The sequence below is a fragment of the Oryctolagus cuniculus genome, chromosome 4, assembly GCF_964237555.1.
Source record: "Oryctolagus cuniculus chromosome 4, mOryCun1.1, whole genome shotgun sequence".
In the NCBI taxonomy this organism is placed as follows: Eukaryota; Metazoa; Chordata; class Mammalia; order Lagomorpha; family Leporidae; genus Oryctolagus; species Oryctolagus cuniculus.
In genome coordinates this window covers 148,382,694-148,402,407 of record NC_091435.1, presented here as the reverse complement: position 1 = coordinate 148,402,407, position 19,714 = coordinate 148,382,694, and the positions used below count along the sequence as shown (strand labels likewise).

General features: G+C 40.0%; 1 protein-coding gene across 7 annotated transcripts in view; it reads left to right on the top strand.

Moving 5' to 3' along the window:
• Window positions 1–9,327, top strand: part of DNAJC13 (DnaJ heat shock protein family (Hsp40) member C13) — a 161,464-nt gene extending 152,137 nt beyond the window's left edge. For all 7 annotated transcript variants that reach the window (XM_008249240.4, XM_051818458.2, XM_008249244.4 and 4 more), the window contains one exon: window positions 5,701–9,327. In XM_008249240.4, the coding sequence (XP_008247462.3) occupies window positions 5,701–5,807 (107 nt within the window). In that variant the 3' untranslated portion in view covers window positions 5,808–9,327. The remainder of the gene's footprint in view (window positions 1–5,700) is intronic.
• Window positions 9,328–19,714: the final 10,387 nt, after the last annotated feature.

Genomic DNA, 19,714 nt, shown 5'->3' with positions numbered 1-19,714 from the left:
TAGAGACAGAGAGAGAGGTTTTCCATCCACTGGATCACTCCCCAGTTGACTACAATGGCCAGGGCTGAGCCGACCTGAAGCCAGGAGCCAGGAGCTTCTTCTGGGTCTCCGATGTGGGTGCAAGGGCCCACCCAAGCACTTGGGCCATCTTATACTGTTTTCTCAGGTCATAGCAAAGAGCTGGACCAGAGCAGTAGAATCGGCGTCCATATGGGATGCCGGCACTTCAGGCCAGGGCTTTAACCTGCTGCGCCACAGCACCGGCCCTTAGAGTAGTCATTTTCATACTGGCTTTTGCTTAAGAAGCAAGTCACCCGGGGGCCAGTGCTGTGGTATAATGGTAAAGCTGCTGCCTGTAGGGCTGGCATCCCATATATGTGCCAGTTCGTATCCCGGCTCCACTTCCAATCCAGCTCTCTGCTATGGCCTGGGAAAGCGGTGGAAGATGGCCCAAGTACTTTGGCCCCTGCACCTGCATGGGAGACCCTGAAGAAGCTCCTGGCTCCTGGCTTTGGATCCGCTTATCTCCAGCCATTGTAGCCATTTGGGGAGTGAACCAGTGAATGGAAGACCTCTCTGTCTGTCCGTCTCTCTCTCTCTCTCTGCCTTTGCCTCTGTAATTCTACCTTTCAAATAAAATAAGTAATTCTTAAAAAAAAAAAAAAAGGCAGCAAGACATGGTATTCTTTTCCTAAAGGTGAAATACAGTGTTTGGTATAAAAGTTTGCAATTGAAATTAGCCTTAAGAATATGAAGTAGTTTTTGCTGTCTGTTTGACATAGTACTATATATAAAGAGGTCATCCTTACACTGAAACCAGAAATAATGTAGGAAAATTAGGGTGAAAAATTTGCTACCCAGTGTTAAAAATTGTACCAGTGTTAATTAATAATTCAGATTGCTAGTATAGATATTTATGAAGTCATGAAGATTGGATATTTAAAGTAGGGACTTTGAAAGCTTTAATTTTAAACTTATTTATTTCTTGAAAGACAGAGCAGAAGAGAGAGGAGGATACAGAGAGAGAGAAATCTATCCACTGGTTAACTGTTCACATGCCCACAACAGCCAAGGCTGATTACACTGAAGCCAGGATCCAGGAACTCTATCCAGGTTTCCCATGTAGGTGACAGGGGCCCAGTGCTTGAGCCATTATCTGCTTCCTCCCGGGGTGCAATAATATTAGCAGAAAGCTGGATCATAAATAGAGGTGAGACTCAATCTCAGGTATTCCAGTATGGGGTGCAGACATCCCAAGCAGTGACTTAACCATTGTGCCCCAATGCCTGCCCCTGCTTTTAATTTTAAATGTTACTGTGACACTGCTGTCTTATCCTTCACTGTGACTACTTTAATGTTAATCCACCTCTAGTATTATTTGGAGCAAAGCCCTAAATTTGTGAGCATGAGTATATGTGAAGAGCAGAGAGTCTTAGGTTTCCTAGGTTTTTCCATGCATTGTGGAGAGAAATACCTAGAATATGTCATTACTCTGTACCAGTGTCTATTTCAGATTTGGTATAAAGGGGCAAGCATTTAGTCCTTGGCTTTAAGATGCCCAGATTCCATATCAGAATTCTGGGTTTAGTTCCCTGTTCTAGCTCCTGACTCCAGCTTCCTGCTAACGCAGACCCTGGGAGGGCATGATGGCTCAAGTAGTGAGGTTTCTGCCACCCACATGGGAGATCCAGATGGAGTTCCTGGCTTCTGGCTGTGGCATGTACCAACCCTGTTACTGGCATTTGGAAAGTGAACCAGCAGGAGGAAAATCTTTCTGGGTCTCCCTCGTGAATGGCAGGCACCCAACTGGATTGACTTCTCAGCTTAGCCTGGCTGGCCAAGCCTTAGGGAGTGAACCAGTGAATGGTGGGAGCTCTCACTCTCACCCCAACCCACATCTCTTTCCTTTCTTTGCCTCTTTAAGCTTTAAAAAAAAGGCTTAAAAAACAAATTTGAGATAAAGCTATAGCTTCTAAATAGGAACCTGCACTTAGAAGCATACTAAAAACTTCCGTGAACTGTTTGTAAAAGTTCATAAGCCACATTTTCATGTTGTTATACAATAATTGCTTCATTTATGAGAATGGTATGATTGGAAATAGCTGCCTTATTTTCTTAGTTAACAGTAAACTTTTAATTAAGAGTTGGCCCTAAAGAATAATAGTATGTAGATTATAAACTTATCTCTAGGAAGGCCTCTTCTAATTCTTTTGTTTTCATTGACTTGACTTGATGAAATAAACTACAGGTCTCCTTGACTTACTGACAAGCTATGTACCAAAAGGTGTGTGCTGTACTTAGAATAGAGAAGAAATAGGGGTTTATGCTCAGAGACCTGGACTTCATTTGGTCTTCATGCCCATCCAAATTCCCTAATAACTATAGAAAACAAAAAAGTACAGGGAGCCTAAAACTTGTTTTCTCTGCCTTTTCTTTTACTTGTTGCGGGGGTGGTTATTTCTGTGTAAAGTATGAGAAGTAGTAGCTGTGGTTGGCAAAGAGAAAAGACAGACTGATATTTGCAAGTTTTTTCACTTCTTTGGGACTACTCAAGTGGCAGCAAGTTCTGTACAAAAACCCAGCTATAAGGGAGATGAGAAATCCCAGTCTAGAAGGGGTCTGATGTTACATGTCCTTCTGAAGCCAGTGGGCATGTTCACACAAGACAGTCTGGATTGGCTGTAAGATGAGTTTTTCCTTGAAGTGTCGGAATTCTAGATATATCATTGCTCTGCCATGTTCTTTTGTCAAATTGTTAGTTGGTTGAGAAGATTTTTCCATCAGTTTTAGTCTCTTCTGTTTGAAAGGACTAAATTGGTTTTAGGAGTTAAAGCTTTTGCACTTACTGCCTGTTAAATTGATGTGTGCTCATTGCCAAAAGTTTTTTGTGTGTTTGAGCTTTTTCATTAATGTGTATGTCATGAGTTTACTAAAAGGGGCAAATACTTCTATTTCTGGTAGAATTACAATAGGTGGAACTCCATGGGATATATTCTATTTTGCATTGAATTGAAATTTGATTTAATTAAAATATGCCCCACACTGCTCTCATTGCTGAGAAGATACAGATTGTACCTAGCCCCTACAATCACTTTGCAGATGAAATAAGGTGCTCTGATACCACTAGGTGAGTTTGGCGAGTTAAGAAATAGAATAAGATAAAGTCAGTTACTAGTTCAAAGTAAGAAGAGAGTGACCAAAAATATATTTATGATTTTCTTCTCCTTGACCACTGAGCCAATGTCATTCAGTACATGCTGAAAATTTGGGGTTAAAAATTCGAAAGCCCTCAATTACTTAGCCATTTATTACATTCCAAAACAGCTTGGTGCCAGTGAGTGCAAGGCTTATAAAAATAACTACAGTGGTAAAAAATCCTTGAATTACCTCACACAGAAAACCAGTAGAAAAAGGAAGAACAGCAGGAAAGGAGCAGAGGCCAAGGTGAATTTTAGGAACTAAGAATTGGAGAAGGTATTTTCTTTGTACATAGACTCCATTATGGTAGCCAGTTGTGTTTTGTGGGCTTCACTTTAAGAGTTTCACCTTTTCTCCTTCCTCTGTACCTGATGGCTGTGCACACTTTTGCCATATGCTCTAACAGCCCCTGCTGTCTCCCACCTTTCTCTAGAGGACACAGATACTCTGCCCCACACCCTATTGATGAGGAGTATGATTTGGTCCCAGGGAACCAGACACATCCTCAAAGAGACCAGGACCTGAAAGGGGCGAGCATCTCACTTCATTTGCACAATATCAGGAATTGATTTCCCTTTCCCAGGAAAGCAAATTCGAGGACTGGAATTTGGTTTCTTCCTTCTAAGTCCATCATCTCACAGTTCGGATAGCCGAGAGGTTCCGGCGTTTTTTTCAATGCGTGATGCCCTTAGTGTCTAGGTATATTTTTCATCCATCCCCAGCCAAAAGAAATACCTAATAATCAAACTAACAGAGTACTTATATTCATTCAGCTGGAAAGTACTGATCTGTGTGGTAGACAACATGTTACCGTGTTTCAAATTTAAAATACCAGCAATGCTCCTGTGAAATTGCCCCAGAGTGCCTCAGCGCTAAGTTTGAGAAGTGCAACATTAGTCTGCTTTCTCTACGTAGCATCCATGATTTGGTCTCGTAACCTACTGTTTTGATGTGAACCAAGCTGAGCCCACAATCACAGTTGCCCAGGAACCATATCAGTACTGGGTGTTTTAAGGTTTTACTCTTTAAGAATTGCATCATTGGCAAGATCTGCTTGGTAGTTCTGTAGTAATAGTGTTGCTACCTAGAGTTCATCAAATGATGGGTTGATAGGAAATGATGAACATTGTGGTGCTGTGGCTCTGAAACATCATTAGAGGGTTCTTTGATCTGCTAGTCTTTGCCCCGAGCAGTCTGTGGAAGGCCTGGTGTCCTGATTGGCAGAAAACAGGATTTGATATATGCAGCCCCCTATAGCACCCTAGAAAGGGGATATCTTTCCATGAGTATTTTGTACAGGACTCAGAGTACTGGTCAGCTTCAGTTACAGTTCCCACAGATCAAGTCATATATAACCATGTGCATGCTGTCCGAACAAGCCATTCCACACACACAGGACAAGTGCTTGTATGGTGAAGAACACGATGAGTTGCATTGTGGCCTTTTGTCCTACATCAGTCCCTGTTACACCTAAGCCTTCTTCAGACTGCTCTGCTGTTTGCACTTCCTCACAACTCCCTTGCTGCTTATATTTCTTTTTTCCCCTCAGGTGTCTCTCCTTCCCTTCTAACTGGCAGCAGCCCCCTTCACCTCAGGAGCGGGCTTTAGATCCGCTCTGCCAGGCAGCTTGCTAACTTCTGTGTAGCTCTCTGAAGCAGGTAGAGAAATATTTTGCTAAATGCATGCTGCTCCCACTGCCTTTCTAGTCCTAACCTTTTGATGTTCCTTAGTTGTTTGCCTTGTTTCCCTCCATGTCAGCTAAAAGTATTGCTCAGTATGCAGTATTGTGCTATAATAGAGTCTCTTGGAAGTGCTTGTATCAGTTTTTTTAGTGCTTCTGAGATATAATCAAGTTTCTGTGCATGTTTAAACTCTAAAGGGCTAAAGCCTTGAGTGTGCTCATAGGACACATCTTGATAAATGCCAGAGTGTGCAGCATTTTCATGCTGTGGAGAATGTCAAGGAAGACAAAGAATTGAAATATTGCTACCTGTTTCCATAGCATTCTTGTTTATACCTATGACAGATGGATGTCCAGAGCCTTTCTTTTCTTAGAGACATTGGCATAGCAACCTTGTTCATTTGGTGTTATTTGTTAGAATAGCATATCTTTGCACCAAATGAAAATAGATGAACTTGAATGTTGTTTATGTTAAGAATTTCATCACAGATGACTTGTGGATGGGCCAAGTGTGGTGTTTTCTTCATCTGCTTGTACATAGCTCTTTCAGTGCCTAGGATCTTTTGAAAGCTTGAGCTTTCCTATATTTCCATATTCATGTTACTGTACAGCATAAATTCTGAAATTATTTTGAGCTTTGTCATATAGTAAAAAGCAAACCATGAAAATATATTCTAACTACTTATTAAGGTTTAAATAATTCGGATAAGGTAGCATATTCTCATGATGGAGCACCTAACCACATTCTGACGTTTTGTAAAAGCCAGTGTTTCCACACGACTGCTTCATAGAAAGTGTGTGTTTCTCATTCTCTCTTGCAGGACCTGGCATTGCTGGCTACCTTACTGCAGGTACATCCTCATCAGTCATGTCTAACCTGCCACCTCCTGTAGACCATGAGGCAGGAGACCTTGGCTATCAAACTTGAAAAGTTTATGAAAGACAATAGACGCTGAAAGGCCAGTGCCCCGTCCACATTCCTCCAGCTGACATGTTGAAGCAAACTCTTACTGCCTTTCTCCTGGTTTCATGACAGTGTTATTCCTTTTTCTATAAATATATTTTTATTTAGGAAAAAAGTCAGTGATTCTAATTGTGTCACATTGAGAAAGCACTCTGTGGATCAACCTAAGTGGGTACACAAGAATTTTTTTTCTTGATGTATGTAAGCACATTTGTTCCTTTTTATCTGTTTACAAGACTGTGAATCAAAAATACAAACTTTCTTCCTAGTTTTTATAATATTTTTTTGAATTAGTGTGACTGTGGGGTTGAACTGCAGTTTGCAGAAACTGGACTGAGTTACTTGTTCCCGAAAAAGGGTCTTTCCCTCTCCTTCATCAAGTCTGCGTGGCTATCCTTCCCCCATTGAGCACTGTTAGTTTTGTCCCTATACCCATTCACTGGTATCCTGTCCTCAATCATTAACCTTCTGAGAGCTCACAGTATACACTGGTATGTATAACTGGCTTTACCAAATTAAATGAAAAGGAGCTTGTGCAAAAACATCTAAAAATTTAAAAATGGATGTCAAAATGTTAAGTAAGAGATTAGTGTAATTGTGAAATGTTCTATACATTATCAAATATATAAAGCTTTCTATATTGAATGTACATTATACAGATCATTCATATATATGTACATAAAATTTTAAAAATAAAGGGAATTGACTGCTTTGTTAATGAGATAATTTGTTCTAGTTTAATTTTGCTTTGAAGACCTCATATATCTTTATATCTAAGGTGAAGCAACAGTAAATGCAGCTTTACCTCACTATCCCAACTGTTCATATAGACAGCTTTGTTTATGTATCTGCTCATTCCTAACTCTGTTTAATAATATTTTAAGCACATGTAAGTTTTCAGAAATAACACCTCATTTATTTCCCATACAGTATTCAAGATTTGTCAGGCTATTAATATGTACTTTATATATGTGATGTTAGTTCTGATATTTTTAAGAGGAGAGAATTAAAGCACAAGAGGCTATCTCAAATTTTAGATCTTAGCACATATATCTTCTGATGTGGCCAAAATATATAAATGTGGAAAATACACAAACACTCCTTAAATAATAGGGAAATACCCAGACCAAGAAGTTGCCTGTCAAAGCAAGAATCAAATCTATTCCACAGTTGATATGTAAGAACAGTTTAAATGGAAACTTTGTCCTATTGTGTAGACACTAACTCAAAACTTTGTATGGTATCTCAAAAATTATGGAGTAATATGAGGATACTTCAAAAAGTTCATGGAAAATAGAATTAAATGATAAGTTTATTTTGTTTTAGTGCAGAAATTTTGAAATCCATGCATCTGGGATCTTTACAAAGTTCATAGAAAATATGAATCATGCAAATACAATTTATTCCAAAATAGTTTTTGCACCGAACATCTTTTTTTTTTTTTTTTTTTTTTTTTTTTGACAGGCAGAGTTAGAGAGAAAGACAGAAAGGTCTTCCTTCCGTTGGTTCACCCCCCAAATGGCCGCCATGGCTGGCACTGTGCTGATCCGAAGCCAGGAGCCAGGTGCTTCCTCCCGGTCTCCCATGCGGGTGCAGGGCCCAAGCACTTGGGCCATCCTCCACTGCCTTCCCGGGCCACAGCAGAGAGCTGGACTGGAAGAGGAGCAACCGGGACAGAACCGGCGCCCCAACAGGGACTAGAATCTGGGGTGCCAGTGCTGCAGGCAGAGGATTAGCTTATTGAGCCACGGTGCCACCCAACCAACCAGTATCTTAACTGCTAGAACAAATACCCACTCCAAACTTATCTTTTCATCCCATTTTCCATAAAATTTTTGAAGTACTCTAATATACTCATATAAATATTTTAATATATAAGTAGACTTTTAGTTTCGAAAATATACTTTGTCATAAAAATATGTTCACTGAAAGATTATAACAGGTGCATTGGAAATAGATATTTAAGAAAGTAGAAACCAGCACAGTAATATTTTTCTTTTATATATACTGCTATAGTTTAATATTTGTCCTCCAAAGTCTAATATTAATGGTACTAAGAAGGTGGGAACCTAATCCCTTTATTTTTGGGAGTGGGGCCTTTGAGAAGCAAATAGATTGGATTGGGTCATTGGGGTGGAGCCCCATGATCAAACCTTAGTGGCTTTATAAGAGATCAAAGAGACAGACACACACTCGCCCTGTTTCTGGCTATGTGATACTCTGCGTCCCCTCAGGACTCTGCCAACAAGAACACCATGCCCAGAGGCCAGGCCAGTGGGGCTGCCCAATCTTGGATTGACTCTTTAGAGTGAGTGAAATAAACATTTTCTGTTATGAAGTTGGCTGCCTCAAGTCTTTTGTTGTTGTAATGAAAAGCTAAGAGAATATACATACTGTGAATCTTTATAAATATTTAAAGGCCCACTTAAATTAATGTACTGTCATTGATGTTTAAATGCCAATAGTAACCAGTCTTTATTGGGTATTTACTGTGTGCTAAGTATTATATAACTTTATTTAATCCTTGGAGCAAAGCTGTAGGCTTGGTTCTGGTGTAATTACAGTCGTCCAGATAAAGAACATGGGGCTCAGACAAGGAACTTTACCAGAAGTTACACAGCTGGTAAGTAACAGAGTTAAGAACGAAAACTACTTTTACATGGCACTGAAGTCAGTGATCTGACTTCAAGTAAGTGGATGTGACTAGGAAAAAGGAATTTTCATTTTTTGGGGTGGAGGCTTCTTCTGGACTTAAGCATGAAGCAGTTGGTCTTAGTCCTGAGACATGGAAGTGAGGCACCAGGCACCAGGTAACAGGAAAGTAAATCCAGGGAGTATTCTAACTTGGTTGGAATGTAAGTATCCAAAGTGTCCAGCCTGATGCCTAGAAAGAGGCCAGTGGATCAGAACATCAGTGATGGGATTAGCAAGGCAGTATGGAAATGGAGAAGCTTGGGCTGAGTCAGGCAGCATCTCCAGTTCTTAGGTTTCTGAGTTTGGGAATCAATTTCTTCTATAAAATGCCTCTGTTGGTCTGGTCAGGAAATCTTACTTTGATCTGATGAAATGTATTACTATTTTTCAGTTTAAAATAACTTGATAAAAGATATATAAACCCTAAATGCAAAAATGCATAGAAGTTCATATTTTACAATACTTTGAAAGTTTAATCCCACCTCAGTTAAAAAACCCAAAGCTGGGGCTGGCACAGAATGTAGTAGGTTAAGTGTCTGCTTGCAGTACTGACATCGCATATGGGCACCAGTTGGAATCCTGGCTGCTGAACTTCTGACCCAGAAAGCACTGGAAGATGGCCCAAATGAAAGACCTGGAGAAAGCTCCTGGCTCCTGGCTTCGGATCATCACAGCTCTGGCTGTTGCTGCCATTTGGGGAGTGAACCAGCAGTTGGAAGACCGCTCTGTCTCTCCCTGTTTTTGTCTGTTAAGTCTGCCTCTCAAATAAATGAATAAATCTTTAAAAAAACAAGGTATCTCACTTGTCAGAAATGCTGTGTCCTATATATACTCATAACTGAGTTTATTACACAGAATCCACTACCTCTATTGTAATAGAAATATCCAAGAAATCTATGCTGTTAACCTGTGCTTCCTATTTCTAGTTTTGACTGCATAGACTGTTTAATGTGTTATTTAGCATTTAAAGCAAAAGACTTCTGTATGTATTACGACTGCCCATTAACTTCCAAATTCAGCGAGTAAAGGGTGGAACAGGCTACTTGGGCTCCAGGGCCTATATTCCATGAATACAAGGAACTGGGTGGCCAGTTTAAAACCTTTGTTTTGCCATCAGGCTTACAAAAGGAGATAATGTACATTTCTGTCATTTTTACAAATCCCCAATTTAAGGAAATAATCATGTTAGAGAAAGAAAGGCCCCAGAGCTATTAATAGAAAATCTCTGTCATATACATACACATATACACGCATATCTATATATGTATGTGTTTGTATATATGTGTGTATATATGTGTGTAATATATGTATATATGTATATATATACACACACATAAACACTGCAAAGGTGGGTGGTTGAAATAACAAAGTTATGTGGTTATTGTGTGTAAAGAATTAATTGTCCAATGGAAGTCTCTGTAAGATCTAATGTCTGCGAAGAACATTTGCCTGTGTCCCCTGTGCAATCTGTGAACAAAAAAGAACTTCATGCCCTCAGTCTCTTCAGGGAAAAGTTTATGAAGATATGCTTGAGTCACTGAAAGGATGAGCCACTTATCTTCAAAAGGAACACCATATGGAAGTAATTGTACAAAAATTTGATTATGCATAGTTCAGTAAATTTGCTCCAGTTAGAACGTAAGTCCAAACCCTAGTCTCTAAATATTTCATATGACTCGAACAGCCCTTTGTTTATATCCATCAGATTTCCCAGCATTTCAAGTTCTGGATTTCAGTAAAGAGTTGGCCCAAGACAGTCTTGTTTAAAATTTGTCAATGTAAGTTCAGAGTAAGCAGCCCTGGAGGTTGGAGCAGGCAGATTTATCACTTAATATAGAGCTGGATGATGGTGATGCATCCTTCCTGTGATAGGGACTTTCGTGAAGTAGTTTTGAATACTGACGTGTATTCCTCCAGGCAAGGGAGTAAAATCATGAAGGAGCCAAAGCAGGAAAATTTTAAAAAGGTGGTGTGAAAAAGATAGTGAGGGAAGAAGAAAACATTGGGGGAAAAAGAGTCATTAATACCTTTTTTTTTTTTTAAAGATTTATTTATTTATTTGAAAGAGTTACACAGAAAAGGAGAGGTGGGGATGGGGTCATTAAGAGAGAAACATTGGATCCACAAAACAACAGTATACCAATTTGAAAATTTATCCAATCTTAACAATTTTAAGAAGTAATGAAAATTGTAGAACTGAAGATGCTGAAAGAGAAAGTTGAGGAAATCCTGTAAATGCAATAAAAAGACAACATTGAAAAAACAGAATAAATGTCAAAAAAAAAAAGTCAAAAGCCCCAGTCCCAGGAAACCTGTTACCCACAGAATTTAGGATCATGTGGGAGATCCAGATGGGTGTTCCAGAGTCCTGGCTTCAGTGTGGCTCCATCCTGCAGCCCTATTGTGCAGGCATTTAATAGGGAATGAACAGCATGTGGAAGATTTCCCTGCCATGCACGAAAGAGGCAGAGGACAAAATAACAAATTCAAACACCCAGAAAAGAGTACCCAGCCCAGGGGTTGATAGTAAGCCCTTACAAGTGTCCATCATTATTAAATTTTACAATATGGAAATAAGTCCTGTAAGCTCCGGGGCGTGGCAGGCAAAAGTAAGAACATTTCTTAGGAACAAAAGTCAGGAGTTCTTGTGATGCGGTGGGTCAAGCTGCTGATGTGTATCCCAGGAACCCCATACCGAAGTGCAGATTTGATTCCCAGGTTCACTGCCTCCAGGCTAGCTTTCTGCTGATGCATCTAGAAGAGCAACAGAAGATGGCCCAAGTATTTGAGGCCCTGCCACCCACATAGAGACTGATATAAAGTTCCTGGAACCAAGAAAGTGATTCTCCAAATGTAAAAGAAAATCTTAATAGCTCATAGCTGACATTACAGCCTATATAGGCAAGAGCAAACTTGAAGAAGGTGAGATTGATAGGCAGCTTCTGTGTTTGACTATTTTGAGAGGAAGGGACCTGGAGAAAGTTTTAGAAGAGTTGAGTGTCAAAATAATCAGTACATGTGATATGATAACATTCTAACTGGTACTTAAATCTTTATAATGCCAACATGATTTGTATTGGGAAATTGAAAAGAGGAAATATTTGTGTGAGCTTGGTGGGGGAGAAGATGAAAGATGGCTGAATTCTTATCTTGGTTGTAACTGTGGTGTGATACAGGCCCTGCCAGCAAATGGTTAATAGAGCGGAACACCGATTGGCTGATTGGCTTAAGGAACAAAACCCATCTATTTGCTGCCTACAAGAAGCACATCTTTCCAACAAAGATGCATACAGACTGAAAGTGAAAGGCTGGAAAAAGATATACCATGCCAACAGAAATGAAAAAAGAGCGGGCGTAGCCCTCTTAATATCGGACAACATAAACTTTACCACAAAAACTGTTAAGAGAGACAAAGAGAGGACTATATAATGATTAAGGGGTCAATTCAACAGGAAGATATAACAATTATCAATGTATATGTACCTAATTACAGGGCACCAGTCTATTTAAAAGATTTGTTAAGGGACTTAAAGGGAGACTTAGACCCCAATACAATAGTACTGGGGGACTTCAATACTCCATTCTCAGAAATAGATCAACAGGACAGAAGATCAACAAGGATACAGTAGATTTCAATGACACTATAGCCCAAATGGATCTAACAGATATATACAGAACTTTCAATCCTACAGCTAAATTTTACATTCTTCTCAGCAGTACATGGCACCTTCTCTAGGATTGACCACATACTAGGCCATAAAGCAAGTCTCAGCAAATTCAAAAGAATTAGGATCATACCATGCAGCTTCTCAGACCATAAAGGAATGAAATTGGAAATTAGCAACTCAGGAATCCCTAGAGCATACGCAAACACATGGAGATTGAACAACATGCTCCTGAATGAACAATGGGTCATAGAAGAAATCAAAAGAGAAATCAAAAACTTTCTGGAAGTAAATGAGGATAACAGCACAACATACCAAAACTTATGGGATGCAGCAAAAGCAGTGTTAAGAGGAAAGTTTATATCAATAGGTGCCTACATCAAGAAATTGGAAAGGCACCAAATAGATGAGCTTTCAACTCATCTCAAGGATCTAGAAAATCTACAGCAAACCAGACGCAAATCTAGTAGGAGAAGAGAAATAATTAAAATCAGAGAAGAAATCAACAGGATTGAATCCAAAAAAAAATTACAAAAAATCAGCCAAACGAGGAGCTGGTTTTTTGAAAAAATAAACAAAATTGACACCCCATTGGCCCAACTAACTAAAAAAAGAAGAGAAAAGACCTAAATCAATGAAATCAGAGATGAAAAAGGAAACGTAAGAACAGACACCACAGAAATAAAAAGAATCATCAGAAATTACTACAAGGACTTGTATGCCAGCAAAAAGGAAACCTATCAGAAATGGATAGATTCCTGGACACATGCAACCTACCTAAATTGAACCATGAAGACACAGAAAACCAAAACCGACCTATAACTGAGACAGAAATTGAATAAGTAATAAAGGCTCTCCCAACAAAGAAAAGCCCAGGACCAGACGGATTCACTGCTGAATTCTACCAGACATTTAAAGAAGCACTGACTCCAATTTTTCTCAATCTATTCAGAACAATCGAAAAAGAGGGAGTCCTCCCAAATTCTTTCTATGAAGCCAGCATCACCTTAATTCCTAAGCCGGAAAAAGATGCAGCATTGAAAGAGAATTACAGACCAATATCCCCGATGAACATAGATGCAAAAATCCTCAATAAAATTCTCGCCAATAGAATGCAACAACACATCAGAAAGATCATCCACCCAGACCAAGTGGGATTTATCCCTGGTATGCAGGGATGGTTCAATGTGCGCAAAACAATCAATGTGATACACCACATTAACAGACTGCAGAAGAAAAACCATATGATTATCTCAATAGACACCGAGAAAGCATTTGATAAAATACAATACCTTTTCATGATGAAAGCTCTAAGCAAACTGGGCATGGAAGGGTCATTCCTCAATCAATCAAAGCAATCTATGAAAAACCCACGGTCAACATCTTATTGAATGGGGAGAAGTTGGAAGCATTTCCACTGAGATCTGGTACCAGACAGGGATGCCCACTCTCACCACTGCTATTCAATATAGTTCTGGAAGTTCTAGCCAGAGCTATTAGGCAAGAAAAAGAAATTAAAGGGATACAAATTGGGAAGGAAGAACTCAAACTATCCCTCTTTGCAGATGATATGATTCTTTATTTAGGGGACCCAAAGAACTCTACTAAGAGATTATTGGAACTCAGAAGATTTTGGCAAAGTAGCAGGGTATGAAATCAATGCACAAAAATCAACAGTCTTTGTATACATAGGCAATGCCATGGCTGAGGAAGAACTTCTAAAATCAATGGCATTCACAATAGCTACAAAAACAAATACCTTGGAATAAATTTAACCAAGGACGTTAAGGATCTCTATGATGAAAATTAGAAAACTTTAAAGAAAGAAATAGAAGAGGATACCAAGAAATGGAAAAATCTTCCATGCTCATGGATTGGAAGAATCAATATCATCAAAATGTCCATTCTCCCAAAAGCAATTTATAGATTCAATGCAATACCAATCAAGATACCAAAGACGTTCTTCTCAGATCTGGAAAAAATGATGCTGAAATTCATATGGAGACACAGGAGACCTCGAATAGCTAAAGCAATCTTGTACAACAAAAACAAAGCCGGAGGCATCACAATACCAGATTTCAGGACATACTACGGGGCAGTTGTAATCAAAAGAGCATGGCACTGGTACAGAAACAGATGGATAGACCAATGGAACAGAATAGAAACACCAGAAATCAATCCAAACATCTACAGCCATCTCATATGTGATCAAGGATCCAAAACCAATCCCTGGAGTAAGGACAGTCTATTCAATAAATGGTGCTGGGTAAATTGGATTTCCACATGCAAAATCATGAAGTAAGACCCCTACCTTTCACCTTACACAAAAATCCACTCAACGTGGATTAAAGACTTAAATCTGCAACCTGACACCATCAAATTATTAAAGAGCATTGGAAAAACCCTGCAAGATATAGGTACCGGCAATGACTTTTTGGAAAACACTCCAGAAGCACAGGCAGTCAAAGCCAAAATTAACATTTGGGATTGCATCAAATTGAGAAGTTTCTGTACTGCAAAACAAACAGGCAGGAAAGTGAAGAGGCATCCAATAGAATGGGAAAATATATTTGCAAACTATGCAACTGATAAAGGGTTGATAACCAGAATCTACAAAGAAATCAAGAAACTCCACAACATCAAAACAAACAACCCACTTAAGAGATTGGGCCAAGGACCTCAATAGACATTTTTCAAAAGAGGAAATCCAAATGGCCAACAGACACATGAAAAAATGTTCAAGATCACTAGCAATCAGGGAAATGCAAATCAAAACCACATTGAAGTTTCACCTCACCCCAGTTAGAATGGCTCACATTCAGAAATCTACCAACAATAGATGCTGGAGAGAATGTGGGGAAAAAGGGACACTAACCCATGTTGGTGGGAATGCAAATTGGTTAAGCCACTATGGAAGTCAGTCTGGAGATTCCTCAGAATCCTGAATATAACCCTACCATTCAACCCAGCCATCCCACTCCTTGGAATTTACCCAAAGGAAATGAAATTGGCAAACAAAAAAGCTGTCTGCACTTTAATGTTTATTGCAGCTCAATTCACAATAGCTAAGACCTGGAACCAACCCATATGCCTATCAACAGTAGACTGGATAAAGAAATTATGGGACATGTACTCTATCAAATACTATACAGCAGTCAAAAACAATGAAACCCGGTCATTTGCAACAAGATGGAGGAATTTGGAAAACATCATGCTGAGTGAATTAGGCCAGTGCCAAAGGGACAAATGTATGTTCTCCCTGATCGGTGACAACTAACTGAGCACCAAAGGGGAAACTTGTTGAAGTGAAATGGACACTATGAGAAACAGTGATTTGATCAGCTCTTGTCCTGATGGTTGATGTACAATGTAATACTTTATCCATTTTAGTATTTTTTTGTTTTAGTACCATTGGTTGAACTCTGTAATTAACACACAATTTATTCTTAGGTATTTAAATTTTAACTGAAAAGTGATCCCTGTTAGGAATTTGGAAAACATTATGCTGAGTGAAATAAGCCAATCCCAAAGGGACAAATACCATATGTTCTCCCTGATCGGTGACAACTAACTGAGCACCAAAAAGGAAACCTGTTAAAGTGAAATGAACACTATGAGAAACGGTGACTTGATCAGCCCTCACCCTGACTGTTGATGAGCAACTTAATATGTTATCCCTCTTAGTATTTTTTTGTTTTTTGTTCTACTTAATACTTTTGGTTGAACACTGTAATCAATACACAATTATTCTGAAATGCTGAAACTTAACTGAAAAGTGATCGCTGTTAAATATGAGTGGGAATAAGAGAGGGAAGAGATGTGCAATTCGGGACATGCTCAAGCTGACTTACCTCAAACATACCAGGGGATTCCAATTCAATCCTATCAAGGTGGCATGTACCAATGCCATCTCACTAGTCCCAGTGATCAATTTCTGTTCACAATTGATCGTAATGATACGACTAAGAACCAAAGGGATCACATAAACAAGACTAGTGTCTGCAAATACTAGCTGATAGAATCAAAAAGGGAGAGAACGAGCCAACATGGGAAGTGAGATACACAGCAGACCCATAGAATGGCAGATGTCCTAAACAGCACTCTGGCCTCAGAATTAGCCCTTAAGGCATGCGGATCTGGCTGAAAAGCCCACGAGAGTATTTCAGGCATGGAAAGCCAAGACACTCTCGCAAAAAAAAAAAAAAAAACTAAATGAAAGATCTCCGCGAGTGAGATCCCAGTGGAAAGAACAGGTCATCAAAGAAGGAGGTACCTTTCTCTGATGGGAGGCGAGAACTTCCACTTTGACCATGGCCTTGTCTAAATATGATCAGAGTTGGTGAACTCAGGGGGCTTCCGTAGCCTTGGCAGCTCATGTCAAGAGCCTCGGGTGATTACTGATGCCATAAACAAGAGTGTCAATTTGTTAAGTCAACAACAGGAGTCACTGTGCACTTACTCCTCATGTAGGATCTTTGTCCTTAGTGTGCTGTACATTGTGATTTAATGCTATAACGAGTACTCAAACAGTATTTTTCACTTTATGTTTCTGTGTGGGAGCAAACTGTTGAAATCTTTACTTAATGTATGCTAAACTGATCTTCTGTAGATAAAGAGAATCGAAAATGAATCTTGATGTGAATGGAAGGGGAGAGGGAGTGGGAAAGGGAAGGGTTGCGGGTGGGAGGGATGTTATGGGGGGGAAGCCATTGTAATCCATAAGCTGTACTTTAGAAATTTATATCATGAAAAAAAGTTAAAAAAAATAGACCGGAACACTGTGAAAAACCAAGTGTATGATAAATAGCATGTGATGGTCTTTCCACTAAGTATGTGTGTATATTTGAGAGAGTCGTCAAGTTGCTGGGACAACTGTCTAGCCATTGATGCTATTCTGTTACATCTTCAGTGTCTTTCAGATCTGTGTCCACTGTATCAACTGTCACTCAAGCCTCTCTCATGTCTGTCTTAGGTCAATGCGATAGACTCTTAACTGTCTCTTCTTCCTGTAGTATTTCTCTCTGCTCATAATATTATCATTCTGAAAGTTAGCTTTTCAGTTTCTAGGTCTTGCCCATCCTTCTCCCCTCAGAGCTTCACATTAGCTTGTTCTGCCTGGAGTGTTTTCCTTGTTTTTCAATCTGAGAGCCTTGCATGAGTCGCTGATACACTCCTTCTAGAATGTTTGGTTTCGTCGACCATCTCCCCACAGTCAGTGAGTACAGGGATCATGCCTCTCTTGTTCATCTTAAGATCTCCAGAACTTAGCCTCATACCTGGGACGTAATAGGTACTCACCACATACTTGATGAATGAACTAAGTTTCTTCGTGGTTTAAAAATAAATATTGGTCTAAATTCACATAGTGCAGGAAACAGTAACCTTCAGCAATTGAGTAATAAAGCTGTGGGCTGTATCAGTGTGCTGTGGGCTGGTTTCCAAAAATAACAAATGCCTGCTCCAGGCCAGTCTTCCCTAACTTGGAAATATTTTCAGCAGAGCCACTTTCTCTGCCATTTGGGGCTGAGACTGGAGTTCTCAAATGAGAAGGAATTGTACCTATTATCTTTTCCTGCTTTGCTTGAAGTTGTTTCTGACTCCTCCTGCACACTGTCCTCACACTTCAGTGGAAATGGGGTCTTATAGTTTCTTTTTCTTTGAAAGAACCAATTTTTGTTTTTCTTCAAGGTCGTGTAGTTGACAAAAACCATACCCTGTGAAGTATGGAGAGTAGGGGTTATTAGGTTAAGAGAGTTGTCAACCTGATGACTCAGCTCCCGAGGACAAGGACCTGGGCACAGGTGCATCCTTCCCCTCCCCTGCATCACTAAGGACTCCTTGAATAGCCCAGGATCGCAGGCATGTTTTCTTTCACTTGCAGTTGTTCTAGTGCAGCGTTCCTTCAACTCCATAGGAGAAGTCAGTTTAAGGAAAGAAACACCTTAAGTCCCTTGGAATCTGTGCTCCACATCTGGCAGCATGTTACATCTTTGAGCAGCTGCAGCTTTTCTTTCAGGTTTTTTGTTGTTTTCTCAAACTTTGCCAGGCAAAACAAAGGTTAAAAAGTAAAAGATGCCACCTGCCTTTTCCAGGCCAGCTCTCCTTCCACGCCAGCTAGGTAATGGAAGTCAACAGGGTGCCTTACCAAGGAGGTTCACACCTCCGTTTTGATGTACCCCATGTGAAGAGAGGTCTGAGCCTCATAATTGGCAAGGCCTTAAGCCCACCTGATTATTATCAGGCCCCTTCTGTCAGGTTCTATTTGCTTCTCAATTGGAAGCTTATTCATATTTTAGACAGTAGCTTTCTTAGGTCCTCCAGTAATGACTCTCCTTTGTTCTAGACCATGTCTAGCCCACTCAGAGCCTCATTCCTTTGTAATCATAGCCTTTACTCTAATTTCAGTGGCTCTACTCCTGACTGTGTATTGATGGTCCTCTCCCCCACTAAATGTTTTACGATTGTTCAGGTTTTCTCCACAAACTCCTCTACCCACAAGAAACAAAGCTGTTCTTTCTCCCAGTCTTGGTTGGGATAGGCGTTAAACCACATCCATCAAACAGTCTTCACGAGGGTCCAGAAACCCCCGCCCCCATTTCCTCTCCTCTATGAAATCTTCTCATTACTTGGTTAGTGCTATTCTTAGGATTATTGGTTGTTATTCTCACCCTGTCTTTTATACTACTGTGTCTGTTTAAGTGTTTATAGAAGGTGATAATGGAATGAGCCAAGGCCTTCACTAACCATGTGGTCTACCGAGTGGTCTACCATATACCCGGTTCTCCACCCAGGGGACAGTGATTTGAGACATTACCCCATGTTAGCAGCAAGTAGCTCTAAAGACAGATCATCATCCCTCTACCCCTGCTGGACTTTTGGGGCTAATAAATCCCATACAACTCTTGCTTTATATAAAAACAGAAGGGGAGAATATTAGTAAGATGGTGCAACCTTATCTATGGTGCAATCTACACCCTGGCCACCATCCTAGGCTCTATCCTCTGCCACCATGGCTGGAAGCCAGGTAACCCCATGGCCCAACCACTGGTGTCAGCCCCATGTCATCCTAATGGGATTCACTGCTCCTACTTACCTGCCCACCCCACCCCCAAAGTTTTAAGAGGACCTGTTCCTGAACATGTGGTTCTCCCTCACCCCCACAGCACTCAGCAGCGTAGACCTCACTCCTGCATGGAGAACTTTAGCAGGCCCCTACCTCATGGCTTCATTTCTGATCATGGAGTTTCACTTAACACCTTAGGGGCAGAGTGGCCATTATTATGGTCCAAACTAAATTAAAGGTAGCAAGTAAGGCATTTGGGGAGTTTGTCCTAAAGCCAGATAGCTCATCATGAGCAAAAAGGAGAAAGAATGATTGTGGTTTGGATTTTATAAAAAGTGTTTTCCACATTTCCTATGACAAGATCATTAGTAATGTCCATGGAGCAAGGAGGATTCTTTGGCTCCTGAGTCAGCCTGCAATCTTAAGAGAATACATTCATAAACTTCAGC